This window comes from Ranitomeya variabilis, chromosome 4 (genome assembly GCF_051348905.1).
Source record: "Ranitomeya variabilis isolate aRanVar5 chromosome 4, aRanVar5.hap1, whole genome shotgun sequence".
Taxonomy (NCBI): Eukaryota; Metazoa; Chordata; class Amphibia; order Anura; family Dendrobatidae; genus Ranitomeya; species Ranitomeya variabilis.
The window spans coordinates 402,319,797-402,338,686 of NC_135235.1; the positions used below are offsets into that span (position 1 = coordinate 402,319,797).

The 18,890-nt window shown below is 47.7% G+C and overlaps 1 protein-coding gene across 5 annotated transcripts in view; it reads right to left on the reverse strand.

Annotated features, from left to right (window-relative positions):
* The window catches only part of LOC143764925 (NACHT, LRR and PYD domains-containing protein 3-like), a 178,414-nt gene that overhangs the window by 90,000 nt on the left and 69,524 nt on the right, over window positions 1–18,890 (reverse strand). For 4 of the 5 annotated variants that reach the window (XM_077251044.1, XM_077251043.1, XM_077251039.1 and 1 more), the window contains exons 2-3: window positions 13,898–14,200; window positions 2,990–3,031 (exon numbers count right to left, since the gene is read on the reverse strand). In XM_077251044.1, the coding sequence (XP_077107159.1) occupies window positions 2,990–3,031; window positions 13,898–14,189 (334 nt within the window). In that variant the 5' untranslated portion in view covers window positions 14,190–14,200. The remainder of the gene's footprint in view (window positions 1–2,989; window positions 3,032–13,897; window positions 14,201–18,890) is intronic. The other variant, XM_077251042.1, reaches the window with a different exon arrangement.

Genomic DNA, 18,890 nt, shown 5'->3' on the forward strand with positions numbered 1-18,890 from the left:
ACTCCTTTGTTGCCGTGACTGTGTGTTTTGGGTCATTGTCATGCTGGAAGACCCAGCCACGACCCATCTCCAAAAACAGGTTGTAGGCCACAATCTTGCAATAAATAACCCCATCCATCCTCCTTTCAATACGGTGCAGTTGACCTTTCCCCATTGCAGAAAAGCACCCCCAAGTATGATGTTTCCTCCCCCATGCATGCTTCACGGTTGGGATGGTGTTCTTGGGGTTGTACTCATCCTTCTTCCTCTAAACATGGCGAGTGGAGTTGATACCAAAAAGTTCTATTTTAATCTCATCTGACTACATGACCTTTTCCCATGCCTCCTCTGGATCATCCAGATGGTCATTGGTGAACTTCCAAGGGCCTGGACATATGATGTGATGATTTTAATCCATGACGGCGTAGTTACTAATGGTGATGTTTGAGACTGTGCTCCCAGCTCTCTTCAAGTCATTGACCAGGTCCTCCTGTATAGTTCTGGGCTGACTCCTGACCTTTCTCAGAATCATCCTTACCTCCCAAGGCGTGATCTTGCATGGAGCCCCAGACTGAGGAAGATCGACAGTCATATTGTGTTTCTTCCATTTTGTAATAATTGCACCAGCAGTTGTTGCCTTCTCACCAAGCTGCTTGCCTATTGTCCTGTATCCCATCCCAGCCTTGTACAAGTCTACAATTTTGTCAATGGTGTCCTTAGACAGCTTTTTGGTCTTGGCCATGGTGGAGAGGTTAGAGTGTGATTGGTATGAGTGTGTGGACAGGTGTCTTTTATACAGTAAATGAGTTCAAACAGGTGTAATTACTACAGGTAGTGAGTGCAGAGTAGGAGGGCTTCTTAAAGGAAAACTAACAGGTCTGTGAGAGCTAGAATTCTTGCTGGTTGGTATATGATCAAATACTTATTTCCTGCAATAAAATGCAATTTAATTATTTAAAAGTCATAAAATGTGATTTTCTGGTTTTTACTTTTAAATTGTCTCTCACTGTTGAAGTGTACCTATGATAAAAAATTACAGACCTCTCCATTCTTTGTAAAAGCTGCAAAATCAACAGTTTCTCAAACACTTATTTTACCCATTGTATCCTTTTTATTTTACATTCCCTTTGAACTGACTTCTGGCTGTGGATCAAAAGTGCAGTTCCAGTTTTGCAAAAATGCTGTGCAGTCTGGGATGCTGCATAATGCGCTATAGGTACGAGGGCTCAATGCCACAACTCAAAAAGGACAAAAGAATGCAATGGCTCAAAATAAATTACTGATGGTTTATAAAATAAGAAATAAGAAGCTCTATTACTAGCAATCACTTTGATAAATCAGCCATTTATCAGCATGGCCCTTTACTGACTGTGTCTGCCCCTGCTGTGTGTAAAGGATGGACATAGACACTGATTCAAAAGTTACTACATTTTTTTACAGCTCCTAGTTGTGCAAAAAGTTTGTGACTTTTGGGTTTTTACATCTGCTTTGTCAACATTTTGATAAATGTGCAGAGCTTAGTGACAAAGGGTGTGGCTACCTACGGACCTCTCAAATTCGTCAATGTGTACACCAGAAAAATGGCACAGACTTCTTCAGAAATGTATTCCAATCCCAGACTGGAGTCAAATTCTTCATCTGGAAGATAAGACTTTGCTACCGTCCTGCCCCGGAGCACAAGTATCTTAACGGAAAACTTCTAAGGCTATGTCTCCACGTTCAGGATGGCCGGCGGTATCGCCGCAGCGGCGAAGCCGCTCGGCGCTAAGCCCCGCCCCCTTTCTGGGACGCGATCATGCCGGATGTGTTAACTCTTCACATCCGGGATGATCGCTCTCTCCCATAGGGCCCTGTGATATGCCTTGCGGGGACGCTGCGTCCCCGCAAGGTGTACGGACATGCTGCGATCTGAAAAGACGCGCAGCATGTCCGGAGTCGCAGGGCCGCCGCGTGCGGGTTTCCACGCATAGTGGACACGGGATTTCATAAAATCCCCTCCACTATGCTGGAACATCTGGACGCTGCTTGTTTGATGCTGCAGCTCTGCGCAGCGTCAAAAAAGCAGCGTTTCCTGACCGTGGAAACATACCCTAAGACTGATTACACAAGAACCACAAAACGGATTTCTTCACCCCAAGTATAATTTTAATCAGTGCAACAGCGCCAACCTTGACAATGCCTGTAGTTTACTTAGCAAAATCCTTCTGGCAGGTTTGCTTTAACTCCTTCGTGTCATATGAGGTATATTTCTATCATATGTCGTGTCACTGACTTTGATGTGGATTCTGGTGCTGAGCCCACATTTTTCCCCCGTACATGACAGCTGATTTAATAAATGAATCAGATCGGTAAACAGCATAACCAGTAAAAAATCAAAACTCCAGAATTACGTTTTTTTGGCTACTGCAACATTGCAATAAAATGCAATAGGAGGCAATGAAAACACTGCATCGAGCCTAAAATGGAATCAACAAAAATGTCAGCTCATGGCACAAAAATTAAGCCATCACCCAGCCATCACCCATCAAGGAAAATGAAAATGGTACAATCTCAGAAAATTGCGACAAATGCAAAAACTTTTTTATACAAATTACTGAATTTTTTTCCCCACTTAAATAAAAAATAAACTATACATGTTTTGTATCTGCGTACTGACCTGGGAAATTATATCGCCAAGTCAGTTTTGCTATATAGTGAGCATGGTAAATAAAAGACTCAAACAACAATTGCGGAATTGCACTTTTTTTGCAATTTTTGAGTACACTATATGGCAAACAAAATCATTGGTGCCATTCAAAAGTACAAGTCGTCCCTCAAAAATTAAGCCCTCTGACAGCTATATTGACGGAAAAAAAATTATGTCTCTTGGAAGAAGGGGCAGAAAAAAATAATACAGAAAATGGCCATGGCGTGAAAGGTTCATAAAGACGCTTGAAATTAATTTTTCAAAACAAGCAAATAATGGTACAAAAGCTAGGTATAAAGAAAGCCTTTTCACTTATTTACAAACCTCTCTTTATGTCTTCAGGTCTATTTAATTCCCTTAATTTCACTGAAATAGAGAAGACAAAAAAGCACTTAAAAGTTTATGGTATTAAAATCTCATCCCAACCAAACATCTGGTATAAGCACAGAGTAGAACCAATATAAGAAGGAGGTTTAGATCCATTTAGAGAAAGTGCAAACTTATTGCATTAGGTGCCTGAAAGCTTAAGTGATAATCAGAGTATGTGCACATGGAGCGCCCCCACACCGCCGCAGGGCCGAGGGGTACCCGGAGCCGGGCCTCTAGGTCTCAGTCCTGGGGTTGTCACGGTAGCTAGACCCGGTCCGTGGCCCTGTCTGTCAATGGGGGACGTCCTGTGCAATAAGTGGTGTGGTAACGGTGCAGGTCGCGGTAAATAACGAGGACACCAGTTTGCAGTCTCTTTACCTCTTTACTGAAGATGTTGGAGACCTCAGTCCAGAGCGCTGTTAACTGGGTTTTCAGAGACCGGCCGGTCCAACGACACATCAGGAGTTCTCCTCACAGGTGGGAATCAGTATCTACCTTCTAGCGCTGTGTGTTGTAGTTCTTCCCTGCTGAGCTCCCGGGATAGTCCTCACAACTGTTTCTTTCTGTCTCTACTGTTCGTTCTCCGTCCTCCAGGTGATATGGTAGGACGCACCCGTATGACGGGGTAGGCCTGGAGTTCTTCCGGGACTCTAGAGTCGCCCCTCTCCCACAGCTGCCTCCGTTGTCTGCTTAGGTGTTAAGTGAGACAGCCAACCTGTAATTAGCTGTCCTGCCGTGGTTTGCAATGTACTTAAAGTCTCTTACTTGCTCGGCATTCCGGCCACCGATTGTTTGCGCCTCAGCAAGGTGCTGCCTCTTTCAACAAAACCCCTGCTGGTATTCTCCTTTTCTGTATTCCCGTTGTTTGCTGGTTAGTTCTGCTCTGAGGAGTCTGCCAGGATCCCCATCCCTGACAGGTCCTCTCACTAGCTCTTCCCAGCTACTTCTCCCTGTCTTCCTGTCCAACCCCCAGTTTTACCAGAGTTGTGAGGAGTGGCCTACTAGATAGGACCACCCCCCCTGGTGGCCGGAGTGTGAAGTGTGGTGAAAATGTACCTGGTCAGAGAAACTCCTTAGTGCAATCAGACGTACCATAGCTCCCCATAGTGGCGGAGCCGCAGTACTGCAACAACCAGGACTCTGGGGTGCTGCACTCCCCCCCGGTTAAATCCAGTACTCCGGGACTGGGAAAACAAGAACAATAATACATGTTAACAGGAAACACACAAACTTTTGAAATAGCATAACAATTGAACATAACAATGCTTCCCTTTACGGGAGGTGAGGATTCTTGAACGTTGCAAAAGTTAGGTCATGCACAGTTTATGACTCTCAGTTCAGTGGTTGAAACAGCGGGGACCCCGGGTAAACAAAGGGGTCCCCCTTATGAAAGTTTTTGAGCAATTCACTGTCCATTTTAACAACCTGTAACGAAAAGATATGCATACAAACATTTTTAATGAAATAGCAGCCCTTATCAATACCTCCACATTTTGTAGCGGAGGGGAGTTTGGTTCTGTGTGCTGCGTGTGGACCTTCGCAGCGCAGGGGTTGCTATTGGCCTAACAGGGCCCGCTATGCTTGCTACCGCTGGTGTAGTGCGCTGTCTTCTAACTACACTTCTAGTGAGTCTGGGTAGCACTGGCAGGTTGGGGCTCTCAGAGCTGCTGCTATCAACAGTGGGTACGGCAGGCTCACTGATAGCAGAGGGAGGATTTGCCGGTTCAACGGTCGGCATGGCTTCTTCAGGCAAGGCTTGTTGAGGTTGCGGGGCCGGATGATCTGGTTCCACCATTGTTTCTGGCGGGACCGGCTGTTCAAACATTACAACAGGTACCGCAACGGCTTGGTTTATCAGAGTCCAGGACTGGGGAAAGTCACCAAGGACAGTATGGAACATTTTCTCCTTTTCCACCGGTGGGGAGATTTCTGGGGCCGTGCCCCTCTCTTTCAATTTATCGGGGCAGACCTTAAGGTGATCCCTGGATACCGCTGTCGAGGTCTCCCCTTTGTCCTTGCTGATGAGACAGACCTTAGTGTTGTCGAAGTCGGATGGCAAGATGGTATACGGTTCCGCTTCCCATTGGTCATCGAGCTTGTGTAACCTCCTCTTTCGTTTAAGCACTTGCTCACCAGGTGACAGGGGAATCGCAGGAGCGTGTTGGTTGTAGTCCCTTTCTTGCCTCTGCCTAGCCTGGGCGAGACTTCTCTCCACACACTCTTGCACTTCGCGGTACCTTCGCCGCCTTTCTGCATCCCAATCCGCATCCGGCGAGGTATCTTCGGGTACTAGGACCCCCATGTCCAGATCAACGGGTAACCGACTAGACCTTCCTCGCATCAGGTACGCTGGAGTACAGTTGGTGGAACTTACTGGGATGTGGTTGTACATATCCACCAAGTCAGGCAACTTTGTCGGCCACAGATTCCGTTCCTCCACAGGCAAGGTCTTCAATAAATCGATTACTACCTGGTTCATCTTCTCGCACATCCCGTTGGTTTGAGGGTGGTACGGTGTAGTTCTGATCTTCTTACACCCGTACAACTGGCAGAATTCTTGGAATACTTCTGCTTCAAAGGCAGGTCCCTGGTCGGTCAGTACCTTCTCTGGGTAGCCATGGGGCCTACAAAAGTGCTGCTGGAAGGCCCTGGCGGCAGTCCTGGCCGTTAGATCTTTAACAGGCACAACCACCAGAAACCTGGAGTAGTGGTCCACGATGGTAAGGGCGTAGATATAGCCCGACCGGCTAGGTGTCAGCTTCACATGATCCAGCGCGACCAGTTCAAGCGGCCGTTTGGTGATGATAGGCCGCAGGGGGGCCCGTTGGCTGTCACGGTCCTTTCTGCGCAGACTACATGGACCACACTCCCGACACCACTTCTCAATGGTTCTCTTCATGCCAATCCAATAGAACCTCCCTCGGAGTAGCTTCTCCAGCTTCTTCCATCCGAAGTGTCCGGCTCCATCATGGTAGGCTCCCAGAACCATGGGCGCATCTCGCCTTGGCACCACTATCTGCCACACCAATTCATGAGTACGTGGGTCGATGCTCCTCCTGCACAGCTTGCCATCATGGATAAACAGCTTGCTTCTTCCCTTCCACAACTGTTGGGTTTCTTGTGGATCATCTGGGCCAGGGTGCAACCCAGCCTGCGTCAAGAGCTCCTTCACCTGACGGACCGCGGGGTCACTATCCTGGGTTTCTGCCCATCCGTGGTGGGGCAGGGGATTCAGCGTGGCATCCGGTTGGTTCTTGTGCCTGTTCTTCACATGGTGAGAGCTCTGAGTGGCTTTGGGGCGATGGAAGGCAGGCAGCTCCACCTCTTCAAGTGCCTCCGGGTCTTCTCCCACTTCTGGTAAATTGGGCATTCGGGACAAAGCATCGGCATTGGCATTCTGGTGCCCTGCCCGATATTTGATGGTGAAATCATAGTTGGACAGCCGGGCCATCCACCGCTGTTCCAAGGCCCCGAGTTTGGCGGTATCCAGATGCGTTAGCGGATTGTTGTCCGTGAAGACGGTGAATTTCGCGGAAGCCAGGTAGTGCTTAAACCTCTCCGTCACTGCCCAGACAAGGGCAAGGAATTCCAGTTTGAAGGAACTGTAGTTGTCAGGGTTCCTTTCCGTGGGACGGAGTTTCCTGCTGGCGTAAGCGATCACTCTTTCTTTGCCGTTCTGAACCTGAGACAGCACGGCTCCTAGTCCCACATTACTGGCATCTGTGTACAGCACAAACGGTTGGTCGTATTCGGGGTAAGCCAGTACCTCTTCCCCCGTCAGCGCCGACTTCAAGCAGGTGAAGGATTCCTCCAGCTCTTCGTTCCAATCAAAGGGGGTTTTCCTCCCCTTGGTCTTCTTTGGTTGGCCCACCAGCAGATTTTGCAAGGGTGCGGCCTTCTTGGTGAAATCCTTAATGAATCTCCGGTAGTAACCTACCAACCCGAGGAACTGCCGGACTTCGTGGAGGTCACTAGGCTTTGGCCAGTCCTGGATCACTGTGACCTTGTCGGGGTCTGGGGCCACTCCTTCAGCGCTCACCACATGGCCCAGGTACTGCACTTTAGGTTTCAGCAGATGACACTTGGACGGTTTCACTTTTAGGCCGAATTTGGACAAGGCTTCAAACACCTCGGCCAGGTGCTTCAGATGGTCTTCGTAGGTTTTAGAGAAGACTATGACGTCATCCAGATATAGCAGCACGGTTTCAAAGTTCAGGTGTCCCAGGCAGCTCTCCATCATCCTCTGGAACGTTCCGGGAGCATTGCACAATCCGAAGGGCATGTAGTTGAACTCACAGAGGCCCATTGGCGTCGTGAAGGCCGTCTTTTCCTTGTCCGCCTCCGCCACAGGAACCTGCCAGTACCCACTGGTGAGATCTAAGGTAGAGAAATAGTTAGCAGATTTTAAAGCAGCCAGAGACTCCTCTATCCTGGGCAGTGGGTATGCGTCCTTATGTGTAATGCGATTCAACTGTCTGTAATCAACACACATCCTCATTGTACCATCTTTCTTTTTAACAAGGACTAACGGAGCCGCCCAGGGGCTACAGCTGTCTCTCACCACCCCAGCCTCCTTCATTTCCCGCAACATGTCCTTGGCACACTGGTAATGAGCTGGGGGTACAGGGCGATATCTCTCTTTTATGGGTCGATGATCTCCCGTGGGGATGTGATGTTGGATCCCTTTCACCTGTCCAAAATCTGAGGGGTGTTTGCTGAATACCTGTTCGTACTCGTGTACCACCCTGTAAGCCCCCTGTATTTGATGAGATGGGGTAGAGTCAGTGCCCACATGCAATTCCCGACACCAATCTTTCGAGTGCTCTGCAGAACCTTTGTTCTCCGCCACGTTTGACGGGCCCAAAGGTTCAGGTGTCTGTATTACACTATTATTGACAGTGAACAGTTTGGCGAGCGTAGTATACTTGGTTAGGTGGACCTCTTCCTCCCCACAATTGAGGACACGTACAGGCACTCTCCCCTGTCGGACGTCTACCACCCCCCGGGCTGTCAGAACAGTAGGCCTATTGTCTGAATATACAGGTTCTACCAAGGCCTGGTAGTCCTTACCCCTGAGGCCTATGGCTGCTCGACACCATATTAACATTTCACTCTTGGGAGGTATCGCGATGGGGTTTGAATCACTTACAGTGACACGACCAATCTCACCACCAGTCAGCTCTACCTGCTGTCTCTGCATCAGAGCTCTGATTTCCTTCTGCAGGGCACGTTGCTCACTGTGGCCAGCGTTTTCTGCCACCTGTTGCAACAAAACAATCACTTCTGCAAGACAATTTTCTATAACATTAGTACCAAGAGTCATCATGGGATTACATTCTCGACGATCAATATCTACAATCACAATCCCTTGGGCTTTCAATTCCACCCGCCCCACTTTGATGGTGACCTCCTTATACCCCACTTGTGGCAATGGCTGACCATTACTGGCGATTATGGTGAAATCATCATCAGGGCCACGAGTAATATCAGCGTCCTCCCAATACCGTTTGTAGAGCACGTAAGGTATAGTCGTCACCTGAGAACCGGTGTCCAGCAAAGCATTCAAGGGGATTCCATCAATCACTACAGGGAGAACTGGTCGTCCTCCAATATACTTGGTTCTCCAATGCTGCGGGCCTGACCGTCCTACTCCTGGGGGTTGGCCCTTTGCCCCAGGGGTTGCTCGTTTAAAGGACAGTACCTTGCAAGATGGCCCACCTGGTGACAGCGGCGGCAGATGGGTCGTCCATCCTGGTGGAAGCGATCGTCGGGCCGGCTCCTGGTCGGCGGAGTCCTCCTCTGTCGCATCCAAGGGACATCCTCCGAGCTGGAAGCCAACTGGATCTTCTCTTTGGGGGCCTCCTGTAGGGACTGCACCGTCCGGGCCAGGGCAGCAACGCTCTTGGTTAGCTCTTGCATCTGGAGACGAAGTCCTGCAGGGGAGTCGTCCTCGAAGCTCTGGGCGTCGGCCTCCGCGGCAACTGGGGTATCCGATGCCACCTCCTGGTGGTATGTGAGAGCGGGGCGCCTGGGTGGTACTGCGCGGCTGGGCTGTCGCTCCTGCAATGCCTGGATAGCTTTATCTTTAAACTGCGCAAAAGTCAAGTCTGGATTTTGCATGGCCAGAAAGTGCAATTGGCCCCGCTGGTGACTGCACAGGAGCCCCTCAATGAACCGCTCCTTCAGGATTTTATCTTCATCCTGCATGCTGCCGGGGTCACTCTGCTTAATGGCCCGCATCGCTTCCTGGAGATTAAGGGCATAGTCCCGCAAGCTATCCTGTGACTTTTGTTTGCATCCATAAAAAGTCAGTTTAATCTCTGTAGCAGTGCGAGTGTCAAAGGTGGCTTTAAGCTTGGCAAAAATCTGTTGTGCAGTTCCTTTATCCTCAGCGGGCCAGGATTTCAATTCCCTCAGAGCCGCCCCAAAGAGTTGGCCGGTTATCATATGGACCTTCTGGGGCTCGGTTAGGGGATAGAACTCGAGCAGGCTGCAGAGCCCTTCTTTAAAGTCAGTGAACGTATGCGCCTCCCCAGAGTATCGTGGGAGCCAGGCCGCTCCGGGCAGGTAGGGCATGGAGAAGGGCATTATGGCTTTTGCATTAGCGGCAGTGTCCGACTGGCTGATGGGGGCAGCGGGTTCTGCGGCAGTCAGTGGTGGTATTAGGGCCGCGGCTTCACCCGCTGCGGGGACCGGAGCTGCCCCTGCGTCCGCGGCTGCGACCGCCACCTCCTCTCCTCCCGACTCGGACATGGCCGTCCCTTCCTCCCACTAACCTGCTGGAGGTTGGAGTTCCTCTTCCGGGATTGGCGCCTCACCGCGCTTTCCGTTCCGCGCTTCTTTTGGCTGATCCCGCCCACGTAGCTAAGGCTCCTCCCTCCGCGCGCGGCAATGGCGAATTTTGGCGGCAAATGGCACAGCACAGTCTTTTCAATAAAGTACAGTCCAAGCACAATAACTCACAGTCTCTAGGCACACATGACCTGATTCTTCAGGCTTAAGTGAATCCTGTTCGTGACGCCAAGTTGGAGCGCCCCCACACCGCCGCAGGGCCGAGGGGTACCCGGAGCCGGGCCTCTAGGTCTCAGTCCTGGGGTTGTCACGGTAGCTAGACCCGGTCCGTGGCCCTGTCTGTCAATGGGGGACGTCCTGTGCAATAAGTGGTGTGGTAACGGTGCAGGTCGCGGTAAATAACGAGGACACCAGTTTGCAGTCTCTTTACCTCTTTACTGAAGATGTTGGAGACCTCAGTCCAGAGCGCTGTTAACTGGGTTTTCAGAGACCGGCCGGTCCAACGACACATCAGGAGTTCTCCTCACAGGTGGGAATCAGTATCTACCTTCTAGCGCTGTGTGTTGTAGTTCTTCCCTGCTGAGCTCCCGGGATAGTCCTCACAACTGTTTCTTTCTGTCTCTACTGTTCGTTCTCCGTCCTCCAGGTGATATGGTAGGACGCACCCGTATGACGGGGTAGGCCTGGAGTTCTTCCGGGACTCTAGAGTCGCCCCTCTCCCACAGCTGCCTCCGTTGTCTGCTTAGGTGTTAAGTGAGACAGCCAACCTGTAATTAGCTGTCCTGCCGTGGTTTGCAATGTACTTAAAGTCTCTTACTTGCTCGGCATTCCGGCCACCGATTGTTTGCGCCTCAGCAAGGTGCTGCCTCTTTCAACAAAACCCCTGCTGGTATTCTCCTTTTCTGTATTCCCGTTGTTTGCTGGTTAGTTCTGCTCTGAGGAGTCTGCCAGGATCCCCATCCCTGACAGGTCCTCTCACTAGCTCTTCCCAGCTACTTCTCCCTGTCTTCCTGTCCAACCCCCAGTTTTACCAGAGTTGTGAGGAGTGGCCTACTAGATAGGACCACCCCCCCTGGTGGCCGGAGTGTGAAGTGTGGTGAAAATGTACCTGGTCAGAGAAACTCCTTAGTGCAATCAGACGTACCATAGCTCCCCATAGTGGCGGAGCCGCAGTACTGCAACAACCAGGACTCTGGGGTGCTGCACACACAACAATCTTTTTCTGTCAGATTTCATCTGAAAACCAAGTGAAAAAGTGCTGCAAAACCACCACAAATATTGAATATAATGTAAAAGAATGTAAAAATGACGTTTCTGTGCACATTACTGCTTCAGAGTTCGGAAACCGGGAGGGGGTTAAAAGACATAGCATGTTCATTATTTGGGCGGCTTAGGCTAAGAAGCTGTTTGCTATAGTATAAATAACAAAAATAAGATGTTGGTGGTGGAGCTGCCGAAAAAAACAAAGGCAAAACACCAGCAAAGCAGTTTCTGGAAATAAACCCCCAGATTTTCCAGAAGCAGCTTTCCCTAAAAAAAGCCTTGGCCGGTGTGTTGGCATCATAAAGATGTTGTGTGCGCATCCCCTTAGAGCCGGAACCTTAGTAACCTGAAGGAACAAGCTAGTTCCTCTGAAATGAGGTGGGTGAGAGTGAGAATCTATAGCGGTGGATGTGGTGGACTGAACATAGGGTTTTGGCATGTTTTGGAGGCCTTTGTGGAGCTGATAAAGAGGGTCACCTAGCAAATAGAGAAGAATTTGTAGCAGAGAACAGAATAGCTGGTTTGTGTACAGGGCCAGGGGAGTATGGCATGAAGGTGATGGGAAACCTTTAAAGAACCTATACTTGTCACAGTTGGCAAGATGGAGTGGTCACAAATGCTAACCAAAAAAGAATAAGGGGATCTCCGGGATTATTTCCTGAAGCCAAAGGTTGAAGGAAATCTGACAATGGGCGTAGAAGTTGAAGCTACAGCAGGAAGTTGCTCAGAGGGAAGGGAATGAAAGGGACCAGTGGGCTTTGGCAGAACAAAAAGCGGAGGTCTTATTGCCTGACCTGAAGAAAGTGAGGGACCATGGACCTTAGACAGGCTGAGGTTAAGATGCTGATGACATTTTTCAACACTGTTGGATGGAAAATGTAAACCACTTAACAATATGGAGTAGTAAAATTATTTAACAAAGCAAAGAGGTATGGCTTCATTAGTATCCAGTTAACTTATTTGTAAGTGTTTGTACACTCAACCAAAATTGCCCTAGACAGTGTTGAATCGCTTTGAAAGAGAGCTGACATAATTCCAATGCAAGAGCTTGATGGGTATTAACGTTAACACTAGCGTTCTACACAAGAGGAGACGGCCCTTGATGCCATCATCAGTGCCAGAGAGGGCTAAGCAAATCTCTGTTGTTGCTGAGTCATGTGTCTCTTGTCATGTGACCTCCCACCAGCTTTCTCATTGGTGGGCTTCTGTAGCAATGTGAATTGTAGTTAAAGAACAGTTCAGAAATGTGTCAGCTGCATAGACTAGTGTTCTTTTTGTCAATATAGTTTGATACCTCTTGATACAAGAAAATATTATATTTTGGGATTACTCTGTGTCACTGGATTTTTTTCTCTATATTCATGGCTCTATGTATATATTGCTTGCTTGGCATGTGTGCTGGTGATTGGGCTGTATTGCCCAGTAATGTAGTCGTGTGTATGGTGCTGTTATTGGACAAAGGGGTCATGCAATTCAGATTGACCATTACCCTGCCTGGTGTTAGCTAGGATACAGCATGTGAGGATACTCAACTACAATTCTATAAAGCAGAGATGAGCTAATTAAAGAAGGAGATTTGGCGCAATTTTGAGAGTGGGAACTTACAGAGTTGGGTGATAGATCAAACTCCTGAAGTTTTGAGCAGTAGTAAGTAGGGACCATTGTCAACTGGAAGAGAAAGCTTGTCCCTCTGCACTGAGGTAGAGAAGACAGAAAGGGTGTGGAAATATTTGGTAAGAGGTGTGAAGACATGACATGAGGGCTGTGAGAAGCTAAGCAGAGGGTTCAATGCCAAGAGTGTGAAGACATTTGAGAGGAGAATAATCTAGCTGCTTTGCAAAGTGGGACTGGGAGACTGTGTTACAGTGAAGATAGGGATCCATTTGAGAACCCTTCCTAGATGCAGAATTATAATAATAATAATAATAATAATAATTTTATTTATATAGCGCCAACATATTCCGCAGCGCTTTACAACTTATAGAGGGGACTTATACAGACAACAGACATTACAGCATAACAGAAATCACAGTTCAAAACAGAATGGAGGAAAGCTAAGGATTCGGTGCACTTGCATTATGGGACTGTCTTATACAAATCAGTAATAGACGTACATATAAAGGTACATGTGACTTTAACTGTACCTATTTATGCTTCTGATTTTACACAGAAATATACAGATGTCTTTTTCTGCAGGTATCATGGTGTGCTCTATTGTGTGCAGTATGTATGGAGGTAGTATCTACTAGAGACATTGCTTCTAAGTAGTGATGAGGGTGACCTCCGAGTATTTGTTAATGTTCGGAGATTTAGTTTTCATCGCCACAGCTGAATAATTTATAGCTACTAGCCAGCCTGAGTACATGTGGGGGTTGCCTGGTTGCTAGGTAATCCCCACATGTACTCAGCCTGGCTAGTAGCTCTAAATCATTCAGCTGTGATGATGAAAACTAAATCTCCGAACACTAACAAATACTCGGAGGTCACCCGAGCGTGCTCGGGAAAACCCAAACAACGAGTACACTCGCTCATCACTACTTCTAAGGGAAATCCTTTGAATATTTAGCAATAGATAAAGCCTGTATAACACTAGACGAAGGCTGTAGGGCACCATGCTAGGAAGTCACATTGTCCCTATTTATTGCTATCCATAGCCATTAGACTAATTCTTGGCAAAGATCCAAGGTAATAAGACTAAGCTAATGCAAAATGTAAAAATATGACGAGGCTATTGGAAAGATTTTGCAGATCTTCCTTTCATATCTGATACAACTGTTTAAAGAAAATACCACTGTACGCAGAGTGTACCTTTTTGCGACATCTTCAGCTGAATTTCTTCTGCTGGTCCCATAAGACTGATCATTTTGAAGACCTGGAGAGCTACAAGCAAAGCTTCTTCTTCCCCATAAGTCTTAATCATAAGGTTCTTTGTAACTATAAAATCTGCATCTTCTAAAAGTCCACGTGAAATGGAGCATTTATCACTATAAGGCAAATCTGAGAGTTTGTCTTTGAACTTCCTGAATTCCCATTTTTTCAGATCCTCCAGAGATTGTAACAGAAGATCCCCATGTGTTCTGGTCTTCATACCCATCATCATGGTGATTTATTCTAGCAGAATACATAGAAAAAACTTTGAGACAAACTTCAGGTTTAACATAACTTAATAAAAATGATTCAGAGCTCAAAGGTTGATAGCACTTGCCACACTTAGTAGTACTGCTAGTAGTACTAGTATACAGTGCAGTCCCACCACACAGCATGGTCACTCCTTTCCAAAAAGCGCTACTTTCTCTAGTATGTATTTGAAGCTTACTCCATACTGTCTTTGATTTCCACATTTGCTTCTTTAGGTGCCCTCAGTTGTCAAAAAGTCTCACCTCGTTCATCATAGCTGACTCTCGACATTAACCTGTATATGAGGGAGTGCTGATACCCTGTCCTGGAACACCACCGAAACTAAAGCAGAGAATATCATAGTAAGGCTGGAGTCACACAAGCGATTTTAAAATCAGTCTGATTTTGATGCAGGAGAGTCGGACGAGTGTAAGGTTATGCGCACACGTTCAGGATTTTTAGCATTTTTTAGCGTTTTTTTCAGCCATTTTCCACAGAAAAAACGCTAGACTGGGCACCATATCCTGTTTAAAAAAAGAATTAAAATAAAAAATAGTTATATACTCACCTTCTGGCAGCCCCCGGATCCAGCCCAGGCCTTAGTGATGCTCCCGCCAGCTCCCGTTCCCAGGGATGCATTGCACGAATCACCTAGATCAGTGATTTTCAACCTTTTTTGAGCCGCGGCACATTTTTTATACTTAAAAAATCCCGAGGCACACCACCAACCAAAATGGCACAAAATGGTGCGTCCAGGTTTGAGATGAAAGTCTGCAGTCATTCTATGTGACTGCAGGCTTTTGAATTCTCACAGCGCAAGCACTGCACACTTTCAGGATTCTCCCTTGCCGGTGGCCAGAGTGGACGGTCATGACAGCACAAGTATGTGATTTGGATACTTCTGGTCACATTCTAACTAGACGTGTCCGGCCTCAGTCAATTCATTTTCATTGAATGAGGCCACACATGTCTAGTCAGCACGTGACCGCATGTATGTAAATCACCAACATCAGAGAATTATGATAGCAGTGTGCACTGTGAGAATTCAGAAGTCTGCAGTCACATAGTATGACTGCAGACTCATCACAACCTTGGACATCCCCTTTAATGTTCCTAACAAATAAAAATGAGAATTAATATCACAAAAAAAAACACATTTACATCCAGGTACCTGATAGATGACGTTGTTTGTGGAGTCGCCTCTTTCTTTTCATCTTCACCTTGTCCAGATGCCATGATGACTCTTCTCATCCACCGGCAGAGCTCGTTTCTGCAGACTTCCATCTTCTCCTGTCTTCTGCAGCACATCCCGACACAACACCCTTAAAGATAGCAGTGTTATTATAATGCTCCGGAATAACAATATCTGCCCTAGGCTGAGCCTCTGAGTAAATAATTGCCCCTCACTTTATTCCCAGCACATAATATGACCCTCACTGTCCCTCTTATGGTACATGCCATCCACACTACCCTCTCTCTCTTTTCCATACTTCACACTGCCTTCTCATACGGTGTCCCTCATAGAGAGCCCAGTCTCTCTACTGTGCCCCTTCATTACACTACTCCTACTTGGCATACTGTCTCCTCCTGGCTGTTACCCTCACACTACTCAGTATCTATTATGTGTCCACTCACACTTTCATCCCCCCATACTGTCTGCACACATTTCTAATAGCCTCCTCCTGTACATCCCCCCCCTGCTAACATACCCCTTTGCTCTCTCCATATTTCCTCCTCACACATTCCCCCCTCACACATTCCCCCGACTCCCCATACTGTCCTCACACATCCCATCACCGTTGCTCCCAGTACTGTCAGCACACATTTTTCCCCTCGCTACTGTGTCCACCCCCATCTCCCCACTCACCCCCACAGAATATATCCACTGCCCTTCCGATAGAATAAATCCATCCCCTTCCACAGAATAAATGCACCCTGCCCCACACATGCTAAATAAATTCCAGCCCCCCCCACGTACACACTGAATAAATCCCCCACACACACTGAATAAATCCCCCCACACACTGAATAAATCCCCCCACACACTGAATAAATCCCCCCACACACTGAATAAATCCCCCCACATACTCCCCATAAACCCACCCCACGCTGAATCTTCGGTGTCTTCAGCTCCACAGCACAGGAGCACTTACCACCAAGTCTCTTCTTTCTCCTGCGCGCCGGATAGTGACGTCAGCAGCGTGATCACATGACTTGATCACGCTGCTGGCGTCGCTCTGACCCGGCAGTCAGAGCCTCAATTGTACTCGCAGCTGGTAGATGTCTGCGAGTACAATTGATCTCCGGGAGCCGGCGCGCTGCAGCTTCTCTGTGCCGGCTGTCAGCTTGACAGTCGGCACAGAGAACAGCTGACTCCCGTTCCCCGCGGCACACCCGACCATGTGTCGCGGCACACTAGTGTGCCGCGGCACACTGGTTGAAAAACACTGACCTAGATGACGTAGCAGTCTCGCGTGATGCTACGTCATCTGGGGTTATTGTCGCAAGGCATCACTGGGAAAGGGAGTTGCCGGGAGCATCGCGAGGATCGGGGCCGTCGGAAGGTGAGAATATCACGATTTTTTATTTTTGAATTATTTTTAACATTATATCTTTTTACTATTGATGCTGCATAGGCAGCATCAATAGTAAAAAGTTGGTCACACTTGTCAAACACTATGCTTGACAAGTGTGACCAACCTGTCAATCAGTTTTCCAAGCGATGCTACAGATCGCTTGGAAAACAGTAGCATTCTGCAAGCTAAAAACGCTTGCAAAACACTAGTGTTTAGCGGGAATACGCATGCCAATTCCGCATGCGATATACCCGTGGCAGGAGCCGTGGAAATTTCCGTGGCAATTCCGGACTTGTGCACATAGCCTTATGCAAGTGTCATGCGAGTGTAATGCGTTTTTATGCGAGTACAATCAGATTTTTCACACCTAGCATTATATTTACATCAGAATGCAGTGCGATTGCTATCCAACTGCAATGCGATTTTAACATGAGCTTTTACATAAAGAAATTATTTACACATCATTTTCAAAGGAAATATTCTTCAAAACATAGATAGTTCATAATCATTTATAAACAACAATTTTAATGCTTTAACTCAGGAAGAGTTCAGAAATCAATATTTTGTGGAATAGCCATGATTTTTAATCACAGCCTTCATGCGTCTTGGCATGCTTTCCACCAGTCTTTCACGCTGCTTTTGGGTGACCTTATGCCACTCCTGGTACAAAAATGTAAGCAGTTCTTCTTTGTTCGATGGCTTGTGACTATTCATCTTCCTCTTGATTACATTCCATAGGTTTTCACTGGGGTTCAGGTCTGGAGATTGGGCTGCCATGACAGGATTTGATGTGGTGGTCATTCATCCACACCTTCATTGACCTAGCTGTGTGGTATGGCGCATTGTCCTGCTGGAAAAAACAGTCCTCAGAGTTGGGGAACATTGAATGAGCAGAAGGAATCAGCTGTTTTTCCAGGATAATCTTGTATGCAACTTAATTCATATGTCCTTCGCAAAGATTAGTCTGCCCAATTCCAGCCTTGCTGAAGCATCACCAGATCATCACCAATCCCCCACCAAATTCCACAGTGGGTGCAAAACACCGTGGCTTGTACGCCTCTCCAGGTCTCCATCTAACCATTAGATGACCAGGTGTTGGGAAAAGCTGAAAATAAGACTCATCAGAGAAGATTACCTTCTCTATGTCATTTGCACATTGTTTTCAAACAAAATATTCTTCAAAACACACACATGTATATATCTATATATATATATATACACACACACAGCTAGAGGGCAGCTAGAGGGCGCTGTGTGTGCTCCTCGGGATATGCATGGAGGCATGTCTGTTGTTATAATGGTGATGAAACAGTGACTGGCAAAATTGTGAGTGGCCGATATGTGTCGCAGAGGGAGTCTGCGTGGTAAGTCTGATGAAATATTTTTGTTCTGGGACCTGTAGTCCCTCAAGAGTTTTTATAGTTATGAAGGGAGACTTACTAGGCTAGTTATGAGAGATGGGTGGGTCAAACTAGCCACACCCACACACTCCCACCTGTGGGAGTGGTTACAGGTGTATAATGTGACCAGGGTGTGGGTCACATGGTTCCTGTGTGGTTCCTGTATGGCCGCTGAGTGTGGACCTGAATGGTCTATACTGGAAGGTCCTGGAGAGCCTATGTGTTGGATCTCCTGGGAGTAGGAATCCTGAAGAGCACATGGTGGGGCTTTGGACCTGGTGGCCTGGGGTGTTGGAGACGTCCTGAATAGCACCCGGACAGGTCACATGCCTGTGTGTTGGACGGTCCCATGTGGGATGGACGTCCTGAAAAGCACACTGAGCAACCTGTGTTGGAGGACCTGGGAGTAGGCTTCCTGAAGAGCACAATCTGTGTTGGATCTCCTGGGAGTAGGAATCCTGAAGAGCACATGCCAGTGTGTTGGACGGTCCCATGTTGGATGGACGTCCTGAATAGCGCACAGTAAGACTATGGTTCTGGATGGTCTGTGTTGGGGAAGCTACCGTCCTTCGGTGGCTCTGGACTGACTGATGTGTGCCAGCCAGGCAAGTTGGTGAACCCCGCAAGGCAGTTTCCCCAGGAGAGAGGACTGACGAGGAGTCAGCAGGTGGAGCAGGACTGTAAGGTACCATTGACTGTTGGTGCTTG